The sequence below is a fragment of the Zonotrichia albicollis genome, chromosome 15, assembly GCF_047830755.1.
Source record: "Zonotrichia albicollis isolate bZonAlb1 chromosome 15, bZonAlb1.hap1, whole genome shotgun sequence".
In the NCBI taxonomy this organism is placed as follows: domain Eukaryota; kingdom Metazoa; phylum Chordata; class Aves; order Passeriformes; family Passerellidae; genus Zonotrichia; species Zonotrichia albicollis.
The window spans coordinates 5,260,325-5,286,350 of record NC_133833.1 but is presented as its reverse complement, the minus strand read 5'-3'; the positions used below and the strand labels follow the sequence as shown (position 1 = coordinate 5,286,350).

General features: G+C 51.0%; 1 protein-coding gene across 2 annotated transcripts in view; it reads left to right on the top strand.

Moving 5' to 3' along the window:
- Positions 1-7,915: 7,915 nt before the first annotated feature.
- The window catches only part of LARP1 (La ribonucleoprotein 1, translational regulator), a 43,909-nt gene continuing 25,798 nt past the window's right edge, over positions 7,916-26,026 (top strand). For both annotated transcript variants that reach the window (XM_074552207.1, XM_074552206.1), the window contains exons 1-2: positions 7,916-8,376; positions 23,830-23,856. In XM_074552207.1, the coding sequence (XP_074408308.1) occupies positions 8,034-8,376; positions 23,830-23,856 (370 nt within the window). In that variant the 5' untranslated portion in view covers positions 7,916-8,033. The remainder of the gene's footprint in view (positions 8,377-23,829; positions 23,857-26,026) is intronic.

The following is a 26,026-nucleotide window of genomic DNA, read 5'->3' as shown; positions in this document are numbered from 1 at the left end:
AAAGTCTAACAACGAGCCTGGCAGGAGGACAGACTCCCTTACAGGTCAGCACTGTTCCTCTCACCAGACAAGGCAAAGCTCTTGTATCACTGCCAAATTGGGCAGCCAAAATATAACAAAATCCACCTCCAAATTGTGCACTCCTGGCCTGAGATTCTTTCACCCAACATGGTCAGTCATTGTCACTCCTCCATCAATCTCCATCACCTGACAACCTCAGGATGTCTTCAATCACTGGATATGATTAATATTGCTTTATATAATTGCAAAAATGAATGGATTGATGCAGAACATGGCCACTGCATCCCCAGATTTGCAACTGAGCTTCTCATCCCACGTTGATTTCCCCTGACAGTGTTGGAGACAGAGGATGTTTCAGGTCCCTGGGGTGGGTCTCTTTTCCCCTTGTTGCTTTTTCAGCTGCTCATTGGGAAGTGCAGGGGCAGAAGAGGCATGGGCAAATATATAAAGTCATAAAGTACAGTATCTTGAAGCCTGGGCTTCTCTGTGGTCTATGGACTCGAGATCCTCCTGGAAGCTTTACAGGAGTGTGCCCATGAGCATCCCATAGTCTTGCTTGTCCCCTGGCGCTGGGAAAACAGACAAGCAATATCCTGGGGTTACTTGGAGACCCTCTGGTGAATGCCACTGCAGCTGCTGACTTTGATGGCTCTTTCCTACATCAACAGCTCTGGGCTGACTTTTTAAAACCACTGGTGGAACAATTCCTTTCCTTTGCTCCCATCTGCAGAACCAGGTGAGGTTCCCCAGCCCTCCTGAGGGCCACCACAGAGCCAGGGAGTTCCCTGCAGCATTATCTGCCATGCCCAGCCCAGCTGTCTGCAGGGAGGGGAGCTGGGGGACAGTCCCCTTGCCTGAGGCCAATCTCACCCTGCCATCCCCAGCCTGTTCCTCCCCTGGCTGACAGGACTGACACAGACACTGCATGTCCAGCCCTCCACGACCCTTTCCCATCCCCAGCGACCTCCCTGGGGACAAAGCATGAACATGAGCCCTTTTAGCTGCTGTGTTTGTGTACACAGCCCACTGCTGACACAGATCTCTTAATCCCCCTGCCTGTGTCCCACGGGCCGTGCTTGTACAGGCCTGGCCACGGCCGGGTGCTGGCACTGCACTTTGCTGAAGCCCTTTTACCTCTGACTCGCTGGTCAGCTGCTGACAGGGTGCTATCAGGAGCCTGGAGTGGGTGCAGTGGCACTGCCAGCATGCTGGGGACTGTCCCCACCTTGACTTGGTGGCACCAAGGGGGTGAGGAGCACTGGTGCATGTTGCTCTAGGCTTTGGCATCGCTCTGCTTCCAAGTTCTCATCTCTCTCACTCCATGGGCTTCAGCTCGGAGGTGGAGGTGGCTCAGCTCACAGCTCAGCAGGCTGATGTTTCCTTTGCACCAGCAAAATATTTGGGAAAGCAAACACAAAGCTGGTGAGGCTTAGTGGGAGTCACAGGCAGAGGGCCTGGCTCGAGGCAGAGCACAAATGGGGGAAAGATGCTCCCCATGTCCCCTCCATGCACCCTGGGTGCTGGCTGCATGGCACAGCTGTGCTGGCTGCTGGGGGAGCATCTGGGCAGGATGGAGCCTCCCCAGGTCACAGCTTGGGGAGAAAAGGCAGGAAAACCTGTTCAGCACTGAAACTTCCCTGCAATGGAAGCAGGGATGGGAGCAGACACGTGCAGTGGAGGGAGAACCAGGAGCACAACAGGCCCACACAGCACATCCCAGGGTTAAGGGAGGATCATCCAGTCATGCCTAGGGGTCAAGTAGAGTCAGGCATGGAGCTGCCCCTGCTCCAGCCCCTTTGCTTAAGTGCACAGTGCAGCTCTGGGACACAGAGATGTGCTGTACCCTCCTGGGGGCTTGGTCACTCATGGTGTGACGTTGGCTGGGGCCCAGAACTGGCTGGGCAGGCAGTGGCTGTGTGCTGACGCTCTGCTGTGGGTCACAGGAGCAAACCTGAGCTCAGGGTGGGACAGCTGGCCAGGCAGCTCAGCCCCACCATTCCAGACTGGCTCTTGAAGGGGTTCCTGCCTGATTCCAGCTCCTCTGGTATCCCCATGAGGCCCGTTGGAGACCAGGCTGCTGTGCCTGGCACCAGAGTCAATGTGGCTGCAAAAGTGGGAAGGAAAGCTTTGGTGTAGGATGCCCAGTGCCTTCAAAAGTTTGGGGCACATAATTCTGAACTCTTGCACACAAAAGATCAAAATTATTTCAACTTCTCTCTATTTCTCAGTTCCCTGGCTATCCAAGGAGGAGAACAGCACCTGTTGGGTCTGTACCTCCTGGTGCAACACACAGATCCCAGCAGCCAGGGAAACACCCAGCAGCGATGTCCTTGTGCTGTGGGTCAGGCTAGGATTTGAATGGCAAAGCCCAGGGCTTTGCTTTGACTGCAGAGGGGTAAAACAATATTTAAATAACTGCCAGCCACTGGAATGAGCAGAATCCCAGGGGAAAAGAGAGAATTTGTGACCGTGCCTGGCTGACGGCTTCATTGTGAATGTACAACCTGCAAAGGGAGCCAGCCAAGCTGCTGGGAGCTGCCTCTGATTTAGTATTTCATAACTTTGGTGGTTGACTCCAAGCATTTTGGCTGTTAATTATCCTTAGGTGCTTAGAGGAAAATATCCCAGCAATTCCACCCATCAATCTTATTGATTCTCACCTTGAGTCTTTGGGAGCTTTTAGGGCACCTGCACAAGCTGCCAGTGCTTGAATTAATTGAGCTCTGTGGAGAAGCCTCTGGCTGGTGCCTCCCTGCACATCAGGCACAAGGCAGAAAGATGTATGACCCTGGCCAGTGCTGGTGCAAGGAGCTGATGGCAGGGAAACACAAATTCCTGGGAATCACAGCACATTGCCAACGTGCTTTGTTCCTCCAGAGGAATCCTTGGGTGGGCTGAGTCAGTCTGGCACTGCTGTGGGTGGCTGGGACCTGGGAAGGATGCAGGACATCTCATCTGAATCATGAGGAGTTTAAGGCATCTTGAACAAGGATAGTGGAGCTCTTATACCTCATTTCTCTTTGTAGTGAAATGTCTGAAATATTTCTGCTGAAATTCCTGATGGCAGAGGGGTGGCATGGAGGGTAAATATCCTTCAGAGAAAATATCATGCTCAGTGGTCACCTTATGTCATGTTTTCACAAGCTCCTGGAAATGGAACATTTCCCCCTGGTTTAGAGGACATAAGAAACCTCAGGTTAATATATCTCCAGCAAAATATACAAGGTGAGAAATTGTGTTCTAGAGGAGGTATTGCTTTCCAAAGCCCATGCCATCAATAACTAGGAAATGGGGAATTTTTCTCAAGCAGTCAAGATTATTTACTGGCTTTGGGGGAATCCTACAAGAACTGTGGCTTTTGGAGGGAAAAGTTGTGATGATAAAAGCAGTTATGCATCATTAGATATCCCCCCCTCCAACCCACTTATTAAAAACACGCCAAAGCTGCATAACAGGCTTCAGATTTTAATTACAGGATATTTGCTCACATTTCAATCTAACTTCCTAGCACCAGGGGTGCACTCTCAGAAAAAAATACATCTGCAGCACCACTTCTAAGTGTGCAGAGCATGGCTGGGAGCAGCGAGGGGCAGCAGATTTGGGAGCTGGTTCCTACCCCGTGCATGGCACGAGTGCCCTGAGAGCACAGTGCCTGTGGCTGGGCAGCACCAAACCAGCCAGCCCCAGCCCCTGGGCTGTGGAGCCCTGCTAAGGGAAAGCACTTTTTAATGGGGATGTAATGGAACTCGTTAGCGTCTGCTGTTTTATTGCTCAGGTTGGAAATTACTTATTGGAGGAATGCGCTCACTCCTCATGCTGATCCTTCATATGCTTTGCTGGAAGGGTCCAAGTGAATTAATCTCAGGGCAGGGAGTGTCTTCCATCTCTCTGGATCACATGGCTGCAGATAGGAGAAGCCTGTGGGACTATCTGGGAACTCTCAGTGGGTTCTCACCCCTGTGGCCTGGCAGCAGAAGTGGAGAAGCTGAGCTTGCTGCTCTGGCTGTGCATTGTGCTTTAGTGCATGGTCCCTCTGGGGTTAAAACCATGGGCAAGGAGAGGCTAAAATCTGGGTTAAATAAGGGGATGTAGGAGTTCTCTCTGGCAGAAACCCACAGGAATGGGCACTTTCTTCTGGTTCTGAGCTAAAGAAATTGAAATGTGGGTATTTTGAGTAGTAGAAGAAAAAGTTTGGGTGTTTAATTTTAAAAGTATTCAAGTCTTTTGCAATGGCCACTATGTGCCACTAATAGGTGTCTGCTGTTGGAGGCACTTGCCATGGCAGGGCCACAGGGATTTGCTGGCAGCCTGCCCTCAGCCCCACTCACCAGTGGCACAGCAAATTGGGACTGGAATTTGAGCTTCCACTGTTTTGTGGGAAAGAATCTCACCCAGACTGAAAAGGTTGGGTCAGATTATCCTGATGAAGAACTTCAGGGCAAGCTGAGTATTTTTCAATGGGTAACTGTCAGGTTTTCTGAAATTAAAAATTCCCATTTCAATTTGAGGGTTGTAACAGAGTCCTGAGAATGGTTCTGCCCCAGCATATCACCCAAATCTTTCTCTTCCAGGAATGAGCTCTGGGTGTCCTTTGAAAACTTTTCCCTGAGGGCACCAGCAGTTGGATGGTCAGGCTTCATTTGCAAGTCCATCGAGAGCAGGAAACCCCTCGGGGCAGTTGGGTTTGCTGGAGGGCAACATTGCAGGGCCGCTGCAGGAAAGCCAGCCCAACCTTGTGTGCGCATTGTTCCTGACAATGGTTCTGCCTGGCAGGGTTCACAGAGCAACAACAACCACATAAATAAGTCAAAGCATATGACTCAGGATAGGAAGCTTGGACTTTCCTGGAAAAATCCTCTTTTGCACAGCGTTAAAGATGCCTGAGCCTTAATATTCTGCCATCCACGTGTAAAGCTTGGGCATCTCACCAGGGAACAGCGTGACCAGCACTGGCAGCAAGCAAACTGGTCTGGAGGTGCTGGGGAAATTCCCTTGGGAAGCACATTCAAATCAGAACTGCCTGGAGGTGTGCACAGCCCCTGGATGCAGGGAAGGGAGGTGTGATCAGGAGGGTGCTGCAGACACTGATCAGCATCCAGGACCATTCTAGAGCAAAGGTGAAACTGGAGGAAACACTTTTAACCGTGACCTTGTGGCCACAGCACTGGACAAAATTAGGCAAGTGGAACCTGAGAAAGGGGCTGAGCTCCCAGCCAAACAGGATGGTGAAGTTAAGGAGCAGATCAGTCACATTGGCTGCTTTGTGCTCCTCGCCATGCACAGGCCTTGCTCCAGGCCGCTGAACTAAAGCTGTTCCCAAAGGGAAGGCTGGGCCCCTAGGTGAGCTTGCCAGACCAGCAGAAATGAAGCTGGGGATATTCCAGCCAAGCAAGACCCAGAGATGCTCAGAGACATTAATGGCCACCATCAAAGCATCTTTAAAGCTCCGGGCCAGCAGCAAAGCAGCCGGCTGTCTGTGATAAATATGCAAGCCACGCTTCAGCCGGGGAGAAATAAATAAGCTGTTGTACAGGGAGCAAGGGAGGTGGGGAGCTCCTGCCCAAATCACTGCTCAGCAGAGGAGTTTCCCTGGAGACTGCTGCCTCAGAGCCTGCAGGGCCAGCACAGGGAGCTGCTTGCTGGGGTCTGGGCAGGCACAGGGACACAGCTGGGGTGGAGGATGAGGCAGAGGAGCAGGATTGGGGATGCCAGTCGGGTGCTTTTGTTGAATTTGGGGAAAGAAGAGACCAGTGAATTGTGCTGCAGAAATGTGGAGACTCCTTGGCTGCTTCTCAGCAAGCCCCTGGAGGGAGGAGCAGGATATCCAAGTGCTGTGGACACTGGGCAGAGCAGGGCAAGATGGGTCCAGCAGAAGTGAAGACACCAAGGGAGGAGTGGAGCACATGGAGCTTGCTGGACATGGCCAGCATGGAGGTCCTGCACCTCAGCTTCCCTTCCCATGAGGGATGAGTGTTTGAGAGCTGACCTGCCAAGGTGATGTTCCCTACAGCTGATGCAAGAAGCTTGCTGGGACACTTCCCTCTTCCCCCCCTTGCTTGTGCATTTATTTTCTAACTCTGAAAACCTGCTGGGGTTTGGCCTGGCTGGGCACTGCATGAGGGTGAGACTTGCCCAGCTCCCTCCTGCCTGGCAGCTCTGGAGCCAGTTTGGCTCTTGGCCACCATGGGCTCATTCCTGCTCACGTGGCAGCAGAGCAGTGCCCCAAAGGGACCGAGCTGGAACCCTGCACCTGCTTGGGGGACAGGTGAGGGACACCTGCAGCTCCCCTGGCCACAGCCACCTTCCTCACCCAGCTGGGATCCCCATGCCAGGAGCTGCTCCTAGAGGGGGTGAAGGTGAGAGACTGGCTGGGAGCTGTGCAGCTCACAGGTGACACTCATGAGCATGTCAGGGACTGGGCATAGGAGCACTGGATGTGGCTTGGGTTATTGCAGCTCAGGTATTGAGCCAGCCAGGCCAACAGACCTCCTTTTGGAGTTATATTTAAACTTCCTTATGGAATTTTACTGGCCAAATTCTTGAATGATTTGGGATGAGTGCTGGTGATCCCTGAGGCTGTGGCACAGGAGGGTACTCTCTGAGCCAAGAGGCACACAGAGAGCTGAGATGGTCTCAGTGGAGCATCCCTGACAGCCTGGGACTCCCTCTATGGATCTTTCCTGATGCTGTTGCCCTTCCAAATGTTGTGCTGAGCTCATGTTTGTTTCTTGCTTTCTTCTTTCCTTCCAACAGTGAAATCAGCTTTTCATCCTTCTCCATGCATCAGCAGCTGGCAGCTACATCTTCAGTGCCTTGTCATGCTGACGGGTCTCCTGCAGGGATTGCATAGATGTGTCCCTGGGGCTGCAGGACATGCCGGGACTTCCAGATGAACCTTTCCAGGCAGAAGCAGGGTGGTGTGCTCGCTGTGATGAGGGAAGAGGCTGGGACAGGCTTGCACTGAATAAAAAAAGGCATCAAGTAAGGGCTGCTGTGAATTAGGCAGGTTGTGCTAAATGGCATCAGCAATGCAAGTTGCCTTTTAAATGTGTATAATTCATGTGCACATACACACAAGGTCTGCAGTTGCTGTCTTGCTGGCTGCAAGAAGTGAGGACAAATACCAGGAATATTAATGATAGTGATGAGCAAGTGACATTCTATCAGCTAGGGATCAATTAAATATTTTAGCCTACTCAAACAAAGGTTTTGCTGGGCACAGGGGATGAGAGGTGGTCTCTCCCTCACCAGTGTGTATAAATACCTAAAGGGGGGAGCCAAGCACATGGAGCAGGGCTCTTCTCGGGGGTGTTGAGGAACAGGACACAGGCAAAAATTGATGCACAGGAAGTTCCACTGGAATATAAGGAAGAACAACACACTGGAACAGAGAGTAGGGAGGATGTGGGGTCTCCCTCACCGGAGATATTCAAGAACCATCTGGGTGCAAATGCTGTGCCATGTGCTCTGGGACAACCCTGTTTACACAGGGAGCTGGGACCAGATGACCCAACCTGAGCGTTTCTGTGACTCCGTGATTCCCAGGACATGCACCAAGTCCCTTTCTGCACTTTCCAACCACGTTATCCCATTATCCCCAGGCGTGGGTGACCGAGCTCATCCCAATCCCTGCCAGCCGGGGAGACTCAGTCAAAGCCGGCTCGGGCACTCCGGGGCTACACCGGTGCGTCCGTTCCCGGGCTCCCCGAGCCGGGAGCGGCACCCCCGGCCCGAGCCGGCCTGTCCCCTCCCGAGGCCGGGATGCCGGGAAGGGGCCGGTGCCCTTTAAACCCCCCTGCTCCCGCCCCCCCGGCTCAGCCGGGCGTTGCATCAGGCCCGTGCGCGCCGCTGGCCGCCCCGCGGGGGCGCGCCCAGCACCGCCCCTCCCCTCGCCGGCGGCGCGCACGGGCGGGCGGTGCGCGCCCCCGCAGCAGTCGCGTGGTCCCCGCGCGGCTCCATATTGCGGCGGCACCGGGGTCGGGGGGTTCCCGGCGGGGCTCGGGGGCGCGCAGATGGCGACGCAGGTGGAGGCGCTGCTGCCCGGCACGGCCCCGCTGCTGCCCGCCGAGGAGCGCGCCCTGGTGCTGAAGCCGCCGCAGGACGGCGGCCGGGAGAAGGGCGAGCCGCCCATGGGCCCCGACGGCGGGCCGGCGGCGCCCAGGCCGCCCAGCGCCAAGCAGCAGAAGGAGGAGAGCAACAACCAGGAGAAGGAGAGCCTGCTGAGGGCCGGCGGCGAGGCGGAGGACGGCGGCGAGGCGGGCGGCGCGGGGCGCCGGGAGTTCATCGAGGCCCCGCCGCCCAAGGTGAACCCCTGGACGAAGAACGCGCCGGCCGTGAACGGGCAGTCGCCTCCCGGTGGGTGCTCGGGGGTCGCTGGGAGCGGGGCGGGGGGGGCCGGCTGCGCCGCCGACCGCGCCCCGGGCGGCCGCGCCATGCGGCACACGCGGCGTGGGGCCGCGCCCGCGGCCTGCGGGGCCGCGGCGGGGCGGGGGGCGCAACGGGAGCGGGGGCAGCGGCGGCGCCGGCCGCGGCCACGAGGCGGGGAGGGCAGCGCGGCCCGGCCCGGCCATGCGGCGGCGAGCCGAGGGCGCCGGGGGCCCGGCGGCGGCGGGCGGGCCCGGCGGCGGACACGCGGCCCCCCCCCTCCCCTCCCGCTCCCGGCATTCCGCCGCAGCAGCGCCGGCAACGTGGTCGGTTCCCGGCGTGCGGCTCCCCCGGGAGCGTGGCCCCGCCGCCCCCGCGGGGGCCCTTCCCCGGGCCGCGGCCTGCGCTGCCCACGTGTGCGCGGCCGCGGCTCCCCCGCGCAGGCCGCGCCGCCTTTCTCTGCCGACTCATGGCGGCCGCGGGGCCGGGGGCCGAGGCCAGCGCGGCTCTGCCCGGCGCGGTCGCTGCCCCGGGCTGGGGGCACGCCTGGGGAGCGGGGGTCCCCGAAAAGGGAAGCGGAGGGGCTGCGCTGTCCAAATTGCGCTTGTAACCCGCTGCTGTCGTCAGCAAAGGCTGAAACTGCAGAGCACCATTTCCTCGCCTGTCGGGATGGGTGTTGGGCTCCTCTCGTACCTGCTTCAAGGGACTCTGGAGCAAGAGAAAAGCACAGAAGTTTTCATTAAGCGTCTTGTTTGGGAAAGACTTAATCTTTTTCTGCCTGTCTCTGTTAGCTCTGAAATCACGCTGCCAGATGTGCCATCAGATCCCCAATTACTGTACGTGCCAGTGTTTTGTAAGAACTGTTACCACCTAGCATGGTGATTCATCAGAGTTATTGATCTCTGGGAGATGGACAGCTATGCAATTTCCACCTGGAAAGCTGTCATCTTAATGGGAAGTATAGAGGACAAGTTAATCGTGCCAGGTAGAAGTCCGTGTTGGGATTGTTTGGTGGTTTGTCATTGTAGTCATGGACATAAGCAAAGCTTAAGGAAATCCAGGACAGCGTCGCAGTCTGCATTTGCCTCGTGCGTTATGACATGAAACTGGTCACATCGCTCCTTTGTGTGGAGGTTGCACTCTATTGTGATGCCTTCTGAGATAACGATCCCGAGGAAAAAAAAAAAAAAAAAAAAAAAAAAGCAAAACTGCAAGGTTGAGTGTTCCTGTTTGAGTCTCCTGTGTAAGGAGTGTCCGGATTCATTACCAGCCTCATCGGTTGCAAAGGTGTGTGATTTGTCAGAGTCAGCAGCCATGAGGCAGCTGCCCAGCACAAGCAGGGGGCCCTTGGAACTCGTGGGGTGATTATTTGAGGGACAGAGTGACGATGTGTCATCAGCGTGTCCACGCAGTTGTAGGGTAAGGGAGTAATGCTGCAACACTCAGAATTGTCCTTGGGCCCAGCACTGTTGTCTCTGTATTCCCAAAGGTGTTTAGAAAATGGAATTTGTTGGTGGTGTGTTCTGGGACGCTTGGCAGCAGCGACTGGCTTCAGCAATGCCCCCAGTGCTGCTGCCTGGCTCGCCTCTCTTGGGCCATTGTTTCTTTTGCTGCGTGTTCATTAGCAGAAGAGAAAACGTGTAAAATAAACACGGCTGCTGAGCTCCCACGAGAGGCAGGCTGGCAGCTGACCTTGCCTGGCAGCCCTGCACCCAGGTACCTTCTCGTAGAGTTTGCAGGCTCATGTTGTGTCTTCATTTCATTGGGTGGAGGATTTGTTTTGGCAGGCACTTACCAAAAAAGATCTGGAGCGTGAATTTGTGTGAAAGAATCAGCTGGTGAGGTGAGTTGTCATGGTGTGGTGACCTCCAGGAGGATCACCAAAGGAAAGCAACTCTTTTTCTACACTTGAAGTGGATTGAGAGCTTCTGAACTCTGGAAAGTAGCTACTGCAAGTCTTTGGTTTCTCAGCAGAGCTTACAAGGCCTTTGCTCATAATCCAGCTGTGTTCCCAGTGCAGTGCTTGTGTGCTGGAGATATTAAATGTTTCCAGCCCTGATCCACCAGAGGTAGTGAGGAGACCAGAGAGTGTAGTTCAGACAGCTCTGTAAAGATAAAGGGATCCCTCTATGACTTGTTTTACAGGCTTTGAAAGCCCTTGTTTTTTTGTAATGATTATATTAATTATAGACCCATAGAGTACATTTAATGGACAAGACCTTCTCCTTAGGTGTCCACGCATTCTGTAATGGCCTGCGTTGGAATTGGTGCTTATAAAAGTAAAAGCATTGAGCTCAGGGAAAACAGGCACCTGCAAGATCTTTAGTTTCTGCTGTCCGTGTTGGAATATGGATAGGGAAGAGTTTAACAAATCCACCTCCAGGTGGCCAAAACAGCAGCTTATTTTGAACGGTTTGACACGCCACAGCTGGGCAAATTGAGTCCATTTGGGGCCTGACACAGGGACTGAAGAATAGGGTCATTTTTTCATGGATTACAATTTACCTTTAGAAGCTTGTGTCTTGCCTACCTGCTGCAGCATTTTTATGCTCAAAGTTGGCAGTGAAGCCTGTAATATAATAGAATGTGCGAGCAAAGCTTTCTGCTTTTTCAGGAAGGAGGGCTCTTGAAGTGAAGCCTCTCCTTGCTTCTTAACCTCCCGAAGGCACAATGGCTTGGCAGTAAGTGGGGCAACCATTAGGTCGAGTTAGACACCTGATGCTGTGAGTGGAGGAGGCTGAGGCTCTTCTGGAGTAGCACACCAGAAAATTTTCACGGTCTCTTGACAAAATGCATGTTATCTTTTTATTTGTGTGAGTTTCTGTCAGAGGAGATGGGGAATCCTTTGAGTCCTGAGGTACACATGGTCCTGTCCCATGTGGTAGGGCTTGTACTTGACACTGCTGACTGCTTGTGAGGGACGCTGCAGAGCTGTAATGATGCCTCGTTTTTACTCTCTAATGATCTAGTAGCAAGGTCTGTGTGACCATGCCCTCGTTATTACATGTTCTCTTCTTATCATGTAAATAAATGCAGCCAGCAGCCTGACTGACACATGATGGTAGTGTGTGTCTGTGGTAGTGAAGGAAACGTTTTCTGGCAAAACCAGCTTTGCACTACTGGCTATAAACCAAATTCAAAGTGTTTTCTTCAGTTCTTCTGTAGATGAGCAGTGTGGCTTGCAGTTAAAACAGCTCGACCTTCTAGAACATGTTGTACTCCTCCGCTGTGCCCTGCACCAGGGCTGATGCTGATGCAAGCCTTGGTGAGGACAGGTGTTAACAGCACCCCGTTTTGAAAACCTGCTGGATGTATTTCAAGAAATGTTGCATCAAGACACTTGGCACTTCTTTATTTTTAAAGCCATTTACATCTTGGAAGTAAGAACACGCAGGTTTTAATGACTGGCATTGCAATCGCTGAGTTTTACCTGGGCTAACTTTTAAAATTCTCCTTGTAAGTGCTTGGCCAAGGAAAGCGGTGTATTTCCTAGAGGAGATGCAGGAGGTACTTTGATTTCTTGAGCAGAGTTTCCTGCATGCTGTTTGGCAAACGTGCTGGGTGGATAGGCAGCACTTTCCAGAAGGCACACCTTAGTTGCTAGCAGCAAGCACCGGGGTGAGCTGACTGTTGTTGAGAGTGCGTGTTGCTTTATGCCTGAGCAGAGTGAAGAGCAGAGCAGAGTCTGACTTAGGCTACCGGTGCTGAGGAGAAGGCAGGGGAAGGTTCATTAGCATCTCACCCCTTGCTGACTAACTCCCCATAGGGCTTTCCTTGAAATCAGCCTCCAGTAGAGGAGATAAGATGGATGGGAAGCTTGTTTTACCATTGGCATTTCTTCGTGTTCAGAGTAGACACATTTGCTTGCTCAGGTATCCAGCTTGGTAGTCCTGCACACACCTATTTCCAGAGTGTTGGGCAATTCTCACTCTGTCGTGGCACGTAGTTGTGGAGCTCTTCTGGCTGTTGCAACAGAGCTGCTATCGCAGCAGGAGGCCTCCACCACCTCCCCAAGTTTCCTCTCCAAACTCCTGTTTTGTTCCAGTGCCACAACTCACGTTCGAGTAACTCATCCCATCTTGTTGGGGAGGATGAGGGTAACTGGAACTTGTTGCTCAAAAAAAAGTGAGGCTTAGTGTTTTCCCTCCCCCACATACCTTTGCCCTTCAGCTTTGTGCTGGACCTTTGCCCTGTTCTGCACTGTTTGTTTCGGGCAGAGAAGGCTGGGGAATGCAGCGCAGCTCCTGGGAGCTGACTCATGGGCCCTGGTTGCTGGGCTTCGGTGCCTGCTTCTGCTGCAACCTCCAGCTCCAGATTTCCAGGTCCAAGGCATTGCTGAACAATTCTCTCCAGCCATCTCCTTACTCTTACAGGTCTTCTTTTAAACTTTATATTGCTTCTTGTGCCATGGAGATTTCCAACACGATTGGGGCAGCAGAAGGACTTTGTTTAGATGGGGAGACAAATTGAGTCCAGAAAGCAGGACTGGAAATGGGGGACCTGGGGCTGCAATGCTCTGCTCTCCCTTCCAGATTATGACACCAGATCTTTTTACTGTGCTCGAACAGTGTGAAATTATCTTCAGAGCAATGCCAAATGCAGACTTGGATAGAGTTAGGTTGCTCTTTACATACTTGAGACTATAATGAATCTCCAGCACCATTTCTGTTGTTGTTCTTGTTTGGCAAAATAAGGAATGGGCATTTTAGTGGAAAGTTGTGCTTGCTGTTCAGACCAGGCTGAGTGTTTTAAGCCCTACAGTTATTACAGGTGCTCTTACCCTTGGGTCAGAGGAGCTTTGTTCATTTCCAACCGCGATACACATTTGCATTATGGTCTTTAATGTGTTACTTATCCTTTGGTCATCTTAGCATTGAAGCCTTTGCTGACTTCCTACCAAGGGCCTGAGTCTCCACACTGCTGGCTCTGACAAATCCCTGGCTTGCTGTGTACACAGGGAGCTTGGGGAAAGAGGTGATGCAACCTTGGTGATACCTGCAGAGCTCTCCCTTGGTGATAGTGCTGCTCAGGTGGAGCTTTTCATGGCCAAGAAGTTGTCTCCTGGGGTTGGCTAAAGCTCTGGGTGGTCCCTAGCATGGCCAGCTCTGCATTTGTCCTTTTTCTCACTTGAAACCGGGCTTTGGTTCCACTCATTCTGCAGGTCCAGATCCTTGTTAGTGAGGTCTGAATGGGAGATTTACCTCCTTGCATTGAAATAACTGGTTCATCTGAATATCTTGTATCAAATGATGCAGCTGCGTGACTTGAGGTCAGAGGAAAGGGAAAAGAAGGGCTTCAAAGAAGTTATTGCAGTGCTGGGAGAGCTTAGAGCTACTTGTGTATTTAGGTAATGCTAATGGGTGACCAGAACAAATGGCAACTGAATTTGGCCTTGGATAAATCAATTGCCAGATTTCTGTGTGGGGAAAATTTTGGGTCAGGGTCGGCCTGGATTGCTTGGCAAACAGAGAAGTGGGTGTGCACATGAATGTCACACAGCTGTGGAGCAAAAACTGGCACAAGGCATTTGGTGGAAATAGGTTTGCTGATAGCAATTCTAATGCTGTGCAAGATAAACTTTTGTTTTTGGGAAAGGCTGTGGAAACTGTGGTCAAGTGTCAACATGTTTCTAAAGGGAAGCTCATCCTGTAATTGGAGATTCCCAGAAGATCCTCTTAATTGAACTTTCCTCTGTTCCTCTATCAGAGCACACATTTCTCCTGAAGTCTGGGGGTCTTCGTGGGTGGGTTGCCTTTCCCGATTAAACTGGTGTGTGATGTGTTGTGGCTCTGCTGGTTTCAGGGTTGCACCAGGCTGATGGTGCTGCTTGAGCTGCTGGAGCCATCCTTAGCAGGTCATTTGGCCCTGCTTTGGTCTGACACTCGCTGTGTGTATTGCCAGGATCAAGAGCTCTTCCTGCAGCATTAAAGCTCCGTGTGCTGGGGGATGTTCTGCTGAGCCATGCAAGGAGAAGGGAGGAAGGGCTGGGAACTGGCTCATCTAATACCTGCTTTATCAGTGAGTTACCTTCACTGTCCTTCTGGAGCAAAGCTGACTTAGGAGCAGAAGCTTCCCTTGACACTTCCCTGTGTTTCAGGGTTGTATGGGAACACACAGCAGGGTTCAGTGCTTTATGGTGGTTGTGATTTTATTTTTACTTTGGGTTTAGAGTCCTTTGTCCCTTTGTAAGGTTTGGTAGAGTTCTCTGCTGCAGACTGATGGTGTGTTGGAGGTGACCATGGTGGCCCTGGCTGGTTTGGGTACTCTGTCACAGCAGGCCAGGTGGAAACCTTAATTTCCTTTAGAAGTGGTCAGGGGGATGGTTGTTGGTGTGATGCCGCTCAGTCTGGTTGTGGTGGCACTCTGAGGTGACACAAATGCCCTTTGCTCTCTTGAGCTAGAAGATGTTTCCCTGGTTCCTCCAGAGTACAGTGGAGGAACTGGAGAAACATTGCAGTCTGCTGGTGGGCACAGCGTGCCCTGCCCTGTGCTCCTAGGGAAGCACATTTGCTTCCTGCTGGACACCCCTTGAAGTGGCTGGGAGCAGGTCTGTAACCTGCTGCTCTAGCAGGTGCTGCTCTCCACTCCCAGTCCCTCCCCAAAGCTGCCCTGGCTGCTGATGGGGCCCAGGAGAGCCCCATGAGGAAGAGGATGCAGGAGAAGCATCTCTGGTGCTCCTCAGTGTCACTTGTTTGATCTCTGTCAGTGATCCCTTGGTGACCGTGGCAGCCAGGGGGCAATCAGGAGAAATGGGGGCTCGACTGGGGCTGGTGAACCTCACAGATCCTTGACACAGAGTCAAAGCACGATTGGGAAGCTGGACAGGGGACAGAAACGTGCTGTGTGTCCTTCCTGCTGGCCAGAAGGGCCCGTGTGAGCCCGAGGTGGGGTCCAGCAGGTGGCACAGGGGGTGCTCACTGTGCCTGGCTCAGATATGGGGGCACAGCTCGGGGGAGGCAGCAGAGCCTGTCCTGGGCACAGTGCTGAGCACGTTTTTCCAGCTGAGCACGGCCAGTGCAGCTCCTGCAGAGTGACTCTGCAGTCTGCAGGGCACGGCTGCGCCGGAGGGAGCCGGCACAGGGGGCTCCGGGTGCTTCTCCTTTCCTGCTGCTCATTTGACTTCTTTGACTCGCCCTCAGTGTGAATGCACGGACACAACACAGAGTTTTCAGGGCTGGATAAGGTAGCTTTTAAGGAGTCTGAAAAAAACTGAGACAAGAGGTGAGTTTTTTCCTGGCTAAATATGTTGGGAAACAAGTATGAAATTGGAAAAACCACAAAAAGGAGGAAAGGGTAGAGTTTTGTGGATGGGAAAGTAAGAGAAAAGGTGTGTGGGGAGATTGGTGTTTTACCTGCCTGGTAACTCAGAGGTGGGTATGCTGCTAAATACTGAGCACTTTCTTTAAAGCAGATTATTTGTGATATGTATTCAGCCTCTACATTAAATCACACAGCCTTTTTTATTTTGTTTTTCTTTATGACTGCTTTTGAAAGCTTGTGGCTTCAGTGATGTGAATGAGTGATTATTTTACCAAGTCTTAGCTACCAAACTATCTGGTTTGCACATTGGCAGATGATGAAGCTAGTGGCAGAATAAAATAGTGAGAACTCACAGCTAATAAGCAACACTCAAATGTCTGATAAGCCAGCTTTCACTTAAACTACAGGAAATTAATTTCTTTGGATTCTCCAAGGTCACATCTTCCTTCATTTTTTATTATATGTTGCTAAAGAAGCACTGAGTTTATTCCTGCAGGACCCTTAGGATTCTCTGCAATTTTTATGCCTTTGCTGTATCTGGAAAGGTTACACTTCCAAGTAGTAAAAAGTCTGTGTCAGCTCTCCTGACCTCACAGAACGAGCCTACTGAAAATGAAGCCAACCGCAATAACAAAAAGCAATTCTCTTGGCTTCATTCAGCACAAAAAGAGTCACCTAAAGGAGTGACTGGAGCACTTTACTGTAGCTGTGTTACCTCCAGGTGGGCTCATGTTGGCAGGGCAGTTGCAAGGCTGTGTGAAGGAGAAAAGTAGAGTGAAAAACGGAATGAAGAATTAAGTGTAAGGAGTGACACCAGTATGTGTGATGCTGAGAAATGATGTGTCTGTAGCAGAAAATACCGAAATGTGAAGAAGCACATCCCAAAAATGCAATCAGGAGGCTTTTACTGTGGCTGAAACAGAAGAGTGATGGGATTTGTTTTGTGCACGAGGTTCCACCCAGCAATAGAGAAGACCAAATCACAGAGGTGTCTCCACCATGTGCTCAGGTGACAAAGCATGAGAGTTCACTGTAATCATATTGAATTTCACTTCCCAACTCCTGGCTCAACCTTGAGAGCTCGGGGGAATACCAGCGATGATCTCCTGCATCTTCTGAGTGTTCAGAAATCCTCTGCCACTGCAGAGGGTCTTGCACTGAGCTGAACAAAAAGGGGACTTTTCTTTTGGTTTCCCAGTCTCAGGTGAGCTCTACAAGCTCACTGTTGCTGATTTTTTGCGGGTTTTTGTTTTTTGTTTTTTTTTTTTTTTTAACTGTGGAATGATGAGTGTGACATTTGCATACTCTGCAGAGTGGAATTTGGTGTAAATGAGCCGTGGTTTTAAATTTCAAAATTGAACCTGTGAGGACAATTGTGAAGATGATTTGGAGGAGACAGTGGCAGATTGCAGTAAGATAACCCTCTTAGCTTCAATTGGAGGTGAAATCTGAGTTGATGTAATTGTCAGCAGTGAGTGTAACCAAGCAAGCATGGAGTTTGGAGAGTGATTGGAATGGCTGTGCTTGATTAAAACCAAGCAGATAGCCTGGGCCAGAGGGAGGCAACACCTCAGACTGTGTGTCTAATGATTTGTAATTCAGTTAAGAGATTTAATTATGTTGTCTTCACTGTGCTGCCTTGTGTATCCTACAGCCCCCTGCTCAGCCCTCTGCCTGCAGCCCAAAAGTGGAGAGAGCCTTGCAATTTTCAGTTTCTGGGGTTTTCATGAGGATTTATGGCATCCCTGTGTGGTGTTGTGGGGCTTTACCATGATACTGATGTGTTTGAGGAGGTGGGGTGGGATCCTCTTTCATGGAGATGCTGGATTGCTGGGTACATGAATGGATTCTCCTTTGTATGGAGATGGAGCTGTCCTTGGGCAAAGCTTCTCTGGAGTTTGGGTCTGTCCTTGATGTACAAGCAGAAAAGTGTCTTGCAGCTCTGAGAGGGACAACCCTGTCAGAGGGAAACACCATCCTGTATCAGTTTCCACAGTGTGGGATCCAGCTGGCTTCCAGGCCACACCAAAATGGCTCCTGTATTTAAACAAGAGCCTTTGAGATGTGTATTTTGCTTGATTGTGCCAGAAATTTTAGTGTCTGTTCAGTATCCAGTAGCTTAAAGAGCACTTTAGGGAGGGTGACTGTGATCATTTGGGCCAGAATCATGTAGGGTTGCTCTCCTGGAAGGCCTAAGGCCTCCAGTGGTATCACTCCAGGCTTACTGGTCATTAAAGGATGTGAGGCAGAGAGATGGGACACCAGCTGCTCCATGGAAGAGTAATCAAGCACGTTTAAGTTGCTTTGGACTTTTTCTGAAGCCCCTTGTTGAGTTCATGATTGGGAATATTGGGACTCGTGCTCTGGAGCAGCAGCACTTTGCTGCTTCTCCACTTCGGAGATGAGGGGAAGGGGTTAATGGGAGAGAGCACCCAGTGTTTGCTCTCTCCAGTGCAAGCACTGATAAGTGGATGGGAGAAACAACAGCCTGTGACCTTCCAGTTATTCCTTGTATGCCTGTGCATATGTGAGTGTTGGATTTGCAGGAGAGCTCTCATTCTTCTGGTCAGGCTCCCCAGAACCCCCTTGGCATCTCTGGTGCTCAGAGAAGAGACCTGGACCCTGTTGCACCCCTGTGGATCTCTGAAAGGTGTTTTTGCCAGGCACAGTGCTGATCCTGCTGGTGGCTGTGTGTCCAGCTGGTGTCACAGCCCTGCTGGGTCTGCCCTGCTCCCATCCATCTGGAGGACACTGAACATCAGCACTGAGGTACTCATTTGGTGTGTGGTGTGTGCTGTGGAGTGAGTTAGGGACTCATCCCAGATAATGCTCTGATTTTGGAATAGGTGATTTTTTTTTCCCCAGAGTTGTTCCTCTGAAACTCAGTGATTACTTTTCAAGTACATGAAGATAGCGGGGGCACCACAGCTGAACTTCGCCGAACTCACAGCTGTTTATACACTGGAAACCTATTTCAAGCATTTGATTCTATGTGGTTTGTGGGAAATTGATGTCAGAGCTCGCACTGGCTGCAGCTCTTGAGCCAGTGTAGGTGATGGGGGTGCCTGAGAACGAATCTAACCTTTCCTCTGGGCAGGGAACAGAAAACCCCTTAGCAGATACTGCTGGTCTGGATCCCTTTGCAGAGGAAGTGATTTGGGTTAAACTCTTCGGTAGCTTTTTTTTGTTTCTCTTGCACAGGTCTTAGCAGGTCTTGGGACCTAGCCAACATCATGTTAGGATTGACCCATCTGTCTCAAGCTTCAGCTTCTCTTTGAGGGGGTGAATATCTTACAGTAAGTTTAGAGGCATGGGAGGTGTTAGCGTGGACCTGGCAGCTGGAGAGGGCTGGAATGATCTGGGTTGACTGAGAGGTGGACCCTCCCCAGTCCTGCTCAGCAGGTAACAAAGGAGGGGAACAGGAAGCAAACAAGATTTTGGGAGGGATCAAATTGGCCATGCTAATCTTTGGGTTTAGGGTTTCTTGCTTTGCTGCTTTTCCCTAGCAGACCTCACCCCCTTCTCTGCTGAGTGTTGCTTTGAAGAGTCCTGTAACTGTCCTGGGAGCCTGTGCAGGCACTGCCTTGGCCTCTGAGGGGGAGCCAGGTGACAGATTTGAAGTGAAATGTTGCATAGGGCCCGAGAAGAGAGTCAGGCAGCTCTGGTCTCTTTGCACTACATGCTGGACTGTGTAATTTGGACCTTTTTCCTGCGTGGATTGTCCCTGCTGGGCAGCAGGTCAGGTTAGGATGAGAGATACCAATTGATCCTGTCATCCACCAGCACTTCCCTGCCCAGTCCCTCTCTGGGCAGGCAGTGCAGCCCTGCAACTTGGGAGCCTTTGTGATCGAGTTCTGGTCACGTCCCTGCTGCCAGTCCCCCTGTGACCTTGGAGAGGTCTTTTTTTTTTGCTGACATCCGAGTCTTTTGTCTGCAAAACGCGGAGGATGATTTGGTTACAACTTCATGGGTCGAAAGCCAGAACAAATCAGCTGGTGTCTTCCTGTGGCAGTGTGGATGTGACAGTGTCCCACTGGGTCCCTGTACTGGTACCTGTGTGTGCACAGCCCTCACCCAGCACGCTGCTCAGTGTGCTCCACAGTCAGTGAGTGCACTTTGGTGTCTGGCATGTGGCATAAAGCACTCTGAGGTGGTTTTTCCCCGTTGTTGGGAGAGCAGAAGGGTAATAATGGGAGGTGGGGGGTGAGCAGGGAGCTGGTTCCTGCTGGCACTCAGCCTGTGGCCACAGCCCCTCGGCAGTTATGGCTGCAGGTTGCTGTAATAACGAGTCAGCGTTTCTCTTGCGTCAGGGATAATGAGCTGCTCTTCAGCCGCTGCCTCATGGCCCGCCAGGGAGGGAGCAGTGTCCCTGCTGGAAAAGGGGGGCTGGGGACAGGCACTGGGTGGTGGAGGTCCTTTCCCAGCTGTAGCTCCTCAGCTGGGAGAAGACAGGCTTGCTGTGTGGATGTTTGGGTTCAGCACTGTGAGCGTGGTTGGTGTGTGTTTCCTCAGGGAGCAACAGAGGGGAGATGGGGGCTCATAAATGGGGTGACTTTCTTGGCCCTGTCCCAGATACCTGAATAGCAGCAGTAGCCAGCTAGCCCCTGGGGAAGGGGGTATGTGTGTGGATGCATCAGCTTTTCTCTCTAAATGCCCCATTTTAGCATACGGTCTTCTCCTTTGTGTAAAAATACCATCAGGCAAAAATTGAAATTGAGATCCACCCCCAGCACCACCTAAAATAAGGACAGCTGCCCTCAATTTATATTATCTCCTGGGCTGTGTGCAGCAACTCTGGGTATTGGTGCTCAGAGCAAGCACCCCTGTACCACATCTGCATCTTCTCTTGGTGGTCCTGAAAGGGATGCTCTGTGCCTGTCCCAGCATCCTGCCAGCTGCCATGCACACCCCTGACCTCCTCCTCCTCCTCACTCCATCCTCTACCCTGCTTTGCTGATAACAAGAAGATCAAAGAATGTGTTTTTCTATTGAGATACTGTAGGCTGCATGGATTCTGTACAGGGCTGAGGAGAATGGTCAGGGGCTTGGGGAGTACCTGGTGCTGCCGTGAAGAGATTACTGGGTCCCTTAGTTCAGACACCACATCTTTCTGATTTTGGATGCATGCTGAGAAACAAGTGTCTGTGTGCGAGAAGGAGGAGGAAGTGTGAGACTGTGGGGTCCAAATCTTGTGGGTCTGCTCATTTACATTGAGATGCTGTTGTTTCTTGCTCCTTCCCACTGCGCTGCCTGGAGGGCAGGCTGGGCATAGCTGGTAGGGTGTTATGTGGGCAGGGGTCCCATGTAGGGATTGCCTGCTGCTGAGCAGGTAGCTGACAGGATGGTGGAGAGCTGCTGTGAAGCATTGTCCTGCAGTATCTGGCCAGTGTTGGGATACCTGGCATCAGGGTGCCTTGGAACATATCAGGTGTGTGGTGGGAGGAATTGGTGTGACTGGTTTGCTGGCTTCACCTTTCTATGTTGGGACTTCGGGCACAAAACCTGTCCCTGTGCCTTTCTTTGTGTTTGAGTTTTAGCCTTGGGAGGGCTGGGAATGGAGCTGACCTGGACAGGCAGCCTCAGCCCTGCAGTGTAGCTCCTTGGGCTCTCTCCTTGGAGAGCAGCCCAGGGCTTTACCTGCTGGCCACATACATTTCTGCCTGCTTCCCTACCATGGCTTTCTTGGGAAAAGAAAGCACTGCCTGATTTAGACTTCTCTTGGGCACCTGAGGTGCTGCCCTTAATTGGCAGGCTAATTTTTAATTTAAGTCACTTGTGCTTGCAGGGGAAAAAGGTGTCCCAAAGGGTCGTTGTGCCTGCTGGTCCCTGACCAGCCCTGCCTCAGATCTGTCCTCCCTGCAGCCCCATTTTTCAGAGCAAGTTCTACAGACTGCTCTGTAGGGGAAAGCTGCCTGCAAGCCAGCTTGCAGTGTTCTCAGTGTGCTCTGGAGAGCTTGGAGTCAAATCTGTGTTAATCACAGGTGTGATGAGTTGGACAAGGTCAGCCTCTCCCAGACAAGGGGGCTGAGTGCTGGATGCCAGTGTCTTTCCTTGACAGGAGTTGTCCTGGCAAGCCTCTTGAGGTGACAGTGAGCTGTCCTTGACCATCACATGTGGTCCTTGCTTTCTACTGACCTCAGCCACTGAGTCAAGTCACTGCTTTTCTGGTAAATGTAGTGACAGAGCTGCCCTAGAGTTGTGGCTGAGCTCAGGAGGCACCAGGAGAGCCTTGCTGCACATCTGGAGCAGGACAGGGCAGTGGGGAATACAGCAGTGAGCTGAGAGGAGACATTGGGAGAATGTGAGTTTGGGGTTGTGGTGGTGACAGGTCTGATAGGAGATGGTGCTGAGGGGTCACCTGCAGCTGTGCCTGCTTTGGTGGCATTTGTGGTGTCTGGAGCCTGGACCTGTTGTGAATGGCTGCTTGTGCTGTGGTGTGTCTGATGAAGAGTTGGTGGGACAGCCTAGCAGGAACGCACTGGAGAGCTGCACCCCTCAGGGTACAGCAAGGGGAATATTTGCCAAAGCCTGGCTTTGCTAATTTCCTGCTGGCGTGAAGGAATTTATTTTATCAGCCCTTGTGGTGCTGTTATTTATTTTGGTTTTTGGTAACATCTGGTACAGCTGATCCAAACAGGTGGGATACCAGTGTTACCACCTTGTTCCTTTGCAGAGAAACCCAAGTAGGGAAATAAATTATATCTTGTTTGAGATGTTGAAGCTTCTTTCAAACCTTAACACTTTTATGATTCTGTGAAGGGTGTTTCAGCTTGCTGATGTAGAAGCCTGAACTCCTCAGTGACCATGCAAAAATGAAAGATATTTAAATGCATTTGGGAGGATTGCAGTAGAACCTGCAGCTTGCAAAGGATTGAAACTGGTGCTTGGAGATTGTTCTGGATGTGCTGAGCAGTCCTTGATACCATGTCTTCAGATGGCCACAGACCATAACTGTGTAATAATGGTAGAGAGAGTCTTGATTTAACTTCTGGGTATTTTTGCTCTGCTTGGCTCTTCCCGTTCCTGTATGGGATGAAAGCATCCCTGCCTGAAAATGGTGCAAACTTGAACATGGTGCAAGTCAAAGGAAGAGAAATAGAAGTTATTTTGGCAGAAGAGTGTTTTTGCTGCTTCTGCATGAGCTGAGCCCAGGCCAGAGAGCATTGCCCTGCCTGAGGGGTAGTCCTTGCTGCAACTCTTGTGACTTTCCAGCTGAATGTGTGTTTTGGGTAGCTGATAAGCAGAAGCCAGGGGCCTGCCCCTGTCCCAGGAGGACCTTGCCTTGCTGGCAGCCTTCCTTCCCCCTCCTCTTCCAGGATCCTTGAAGAAAACATGATGAATTGCTCTCTCAAAAGTACTGTTTTCATATCTTCTGGGGAAGCCTTATCAACAGGGGTTTTCCACACACACTGTCCTGTGTGCTCCTTAAATTAAGTCTGGTCATTCCAGCTACTTAAATAAGCATCTTCCCAGCAATACCGAAGGCCCTCCAAGAGAAGGGCTTGTGGCTCTAACTGGAAAGAGCCTGGGGGGCTGGGGAGTTGAATAATCTGTTTTTGGGTCTGAGCCCCCCAGACTCCGTCTGTTCTGCGCCTGCTGCCAGAGACTCCTGAGCAGGGAAAGGGAAGGGTTCTCCTGGAGTGATGGGTGCTGTGCCAAGGCCCTGGGTGTCCATTTGGTGCTGGGGGTGTGTGTCTGGTGTAGGTGCTGTGTTAGTCAGGCACAGCTGCTGTGGCTGCAGAACCAAGGACAACCAGAAGAATGCTCACTTGGCTTTTGCCTTGGCTTCCACCTGTGCTCCCTGTTAGATGTTCTCTGTAGATTTCCATCTGATGTTGCTGCTCTGGGGGAGTGTGGGCTGCCACCAAGTAGCTCATTGTGTGGATCTTTGTACATCTCAACAACCTTTTTTATTGCTCACTGCTGTCTGCTAGAAGCCAATGCAGAAGGTTATTTATGAGAGCAGTGCATTCAGGTAAACACAGACTCCTTCAAAATCTTTCTCTCAACAAGTGGTTGAATTGAGGTGGGTTCCAAGCTGGATTGATGTTTAACTTGAGATACTAAGAAAATACTTCCTCTGTTTAGCTAAAGCAAACAAATTGACAGAGGAGACCTTTTAAATATGATTTGCACTCCAGCTGCAACCAATACTGATCCTCTCTTTTTTTTTTTCTTTTACAGATATATTTCCAGCTGATGGCCAGTCTGGTATGTATTAAATAAAAATGGAGCTTTTCAAACTTCCTTCTCCCTTGCCTTCCCTGCACTTCTCTTCTTCAGAGTCAGCTCTAACCAAACTTAAAAGACTGGTACATGCCATGTACAGTCTGGAATATGCAATGGACATTAGTGTAAAAAAAAAACAAAACAAAACCAAACCACAAACAAAACCCCAAAAAAGCCCCACCCAAAAACCGAAGCAAAAGAACTTCCTAAACAAAACCTCTAATATTTGGTCATTCCTGTATAGTAGTGGCATCTTTTATGCTTTCATGTAGTGATGACTAAGCAGCTGGAAGGTTCTTTCCTCCCATACATTGTAGCATAGCAAATTTGGATGTCCAGGGCGAAGGAGTTTGGGAACTTGTAAGTCTTGCTCATCACACATAATTGAAAACACTGATGTGTCAAGATGCAAATGTATCTCAGATTGTTGTTGTTTATATGTTACCTGTATACAGGTGGATGTGTCTATGAACCTGAGGATATATATTTGAATTTGCAGTACTTTGGGAAGACACAGACCACCCCTGTGGCTTGTAGTCTGTGTGTTGCTGTTGAGTATTGCTGTTAAGGACAACCAGGTTGCTTACTGTGTTTCCATCAGTGCAAAGAAAAAACTTCCTGGCCCCAGTGGTGTGGGCAGCCTTGTGGTGGGAGAGTGAGGTTACTCTGGATGGAGTTTTCAAATCAGGAAAGTAATGTCGTTTTCAGAAGCAAACATTGATTACCTCAATTCCTGCCTTTCCCAAATTGCCAGAAGCTCCTCATCCAGGCTGATGTTGTGGAAGTGCCAGGCCTGAAGGGAAGGTTTGTGTTTCAACCAGTGATACCAGGATCAGCCAGTGAGAGCCTGTTGTTCAGAGCTGTAGTGCCATGTGGGGATGTGCCATAGCAAAGGCCCTGGGAATGGAAGTCAGTGCCTGACTTGGCCTTGTGTCACCCCAGGCATGTCCCTGTGTCCATCTTTGGCTTTGCTTGGGATCCCTTTTCTCCAGTTCATGGTGGTGTGAGGATAGATCACTGTTGATGATGGAGGCATTGGAAGTATGGCAATAGCTCTGGTGTCTTAAAGCTAATTTCAGGGAAAATAACTCACTGGTTTGGAGTGGTCTGATGTAACACTGGAGGCACTGTAGTTGAACTTGCTGAACTGAACAGAGGGATGAAGTTGTGGATGTTTTTCCAGAGCTCTAGCCAACTACCAAGGCCTTGGTGTAGAACTAGATGCACAGGATTAAGGCTTTGATTCCACATTTGTAAGTCCCTCATGATTTTCTTGCTTTCTTAACCTGTAGTAGTGAAACATTAGGGTTTTGAAGAGCAAGTATATATTCCCATCTATTGAGTTTGTAGGAGGCTTTTCTCCACCTTGCTGAAAATCTGTCTTCTTTGGGTATGGGGTCTTGCCTGCCTGTGCTTTGAACTCAGAGATGTCCTTTGCTTGGCACTGCTCCATTCTCTGTTCTCCAGCTGGTTGGGGACCTTGCACAGCTGCCTGCAGGGTGGGGCATGAGTGTGTGTCTGCAGCAGATGATAGTGCTTCAGAAAGTGTTTGTTACATGTCAGCAGTGTTACAGAAAACATTACCTACAGAGCTTGGGGCCTTTTTTACAATTCTGTCTGGTTTTTAGGAGATAAGTTAAAGCTTAAACAGGATTCCTCTAAGTGGTAGTTGCACAGACATTGTGCAGTCTTTCTCATACCTTTCTCCAGAAAAGCCTTAAAGTTGGTGCCATGCTTTTTCTTCCCATGCACTAAGCTTATCTGGAAGCTGTGGTATCTCAAAATACAGTGAAGGGTGAAGGCAGCAGGCAAAGGCAGAGTGGCACTGCTCCTGCCACCAGAGCTGTTGTGCATTCCTGAGGGTTTGACTCCCTCACCTCCTTTTCATTGCTGAGGTTATTGAACGAGTTAATTTACTCTGGTCACCAGAACTCCCACACGTGTATCAGGGATCTGTTTTTTAAGCTTTAGTCAGGTGTGTTTGAATGACTGGTTTCCCCTCTGGCTGAGAAGTCTGTTGGTCCCCTCCCAAGGAGATGGTTTAGCAGAGTGATGGAAGATGCTGAGTCGCAGTATCAGGGTTGGGAATTGCATAGGTGGGGTGCCTGAGCCAAAACTCAGCCATTTTGTAGGCACAGTAGCTGTGGTGTGC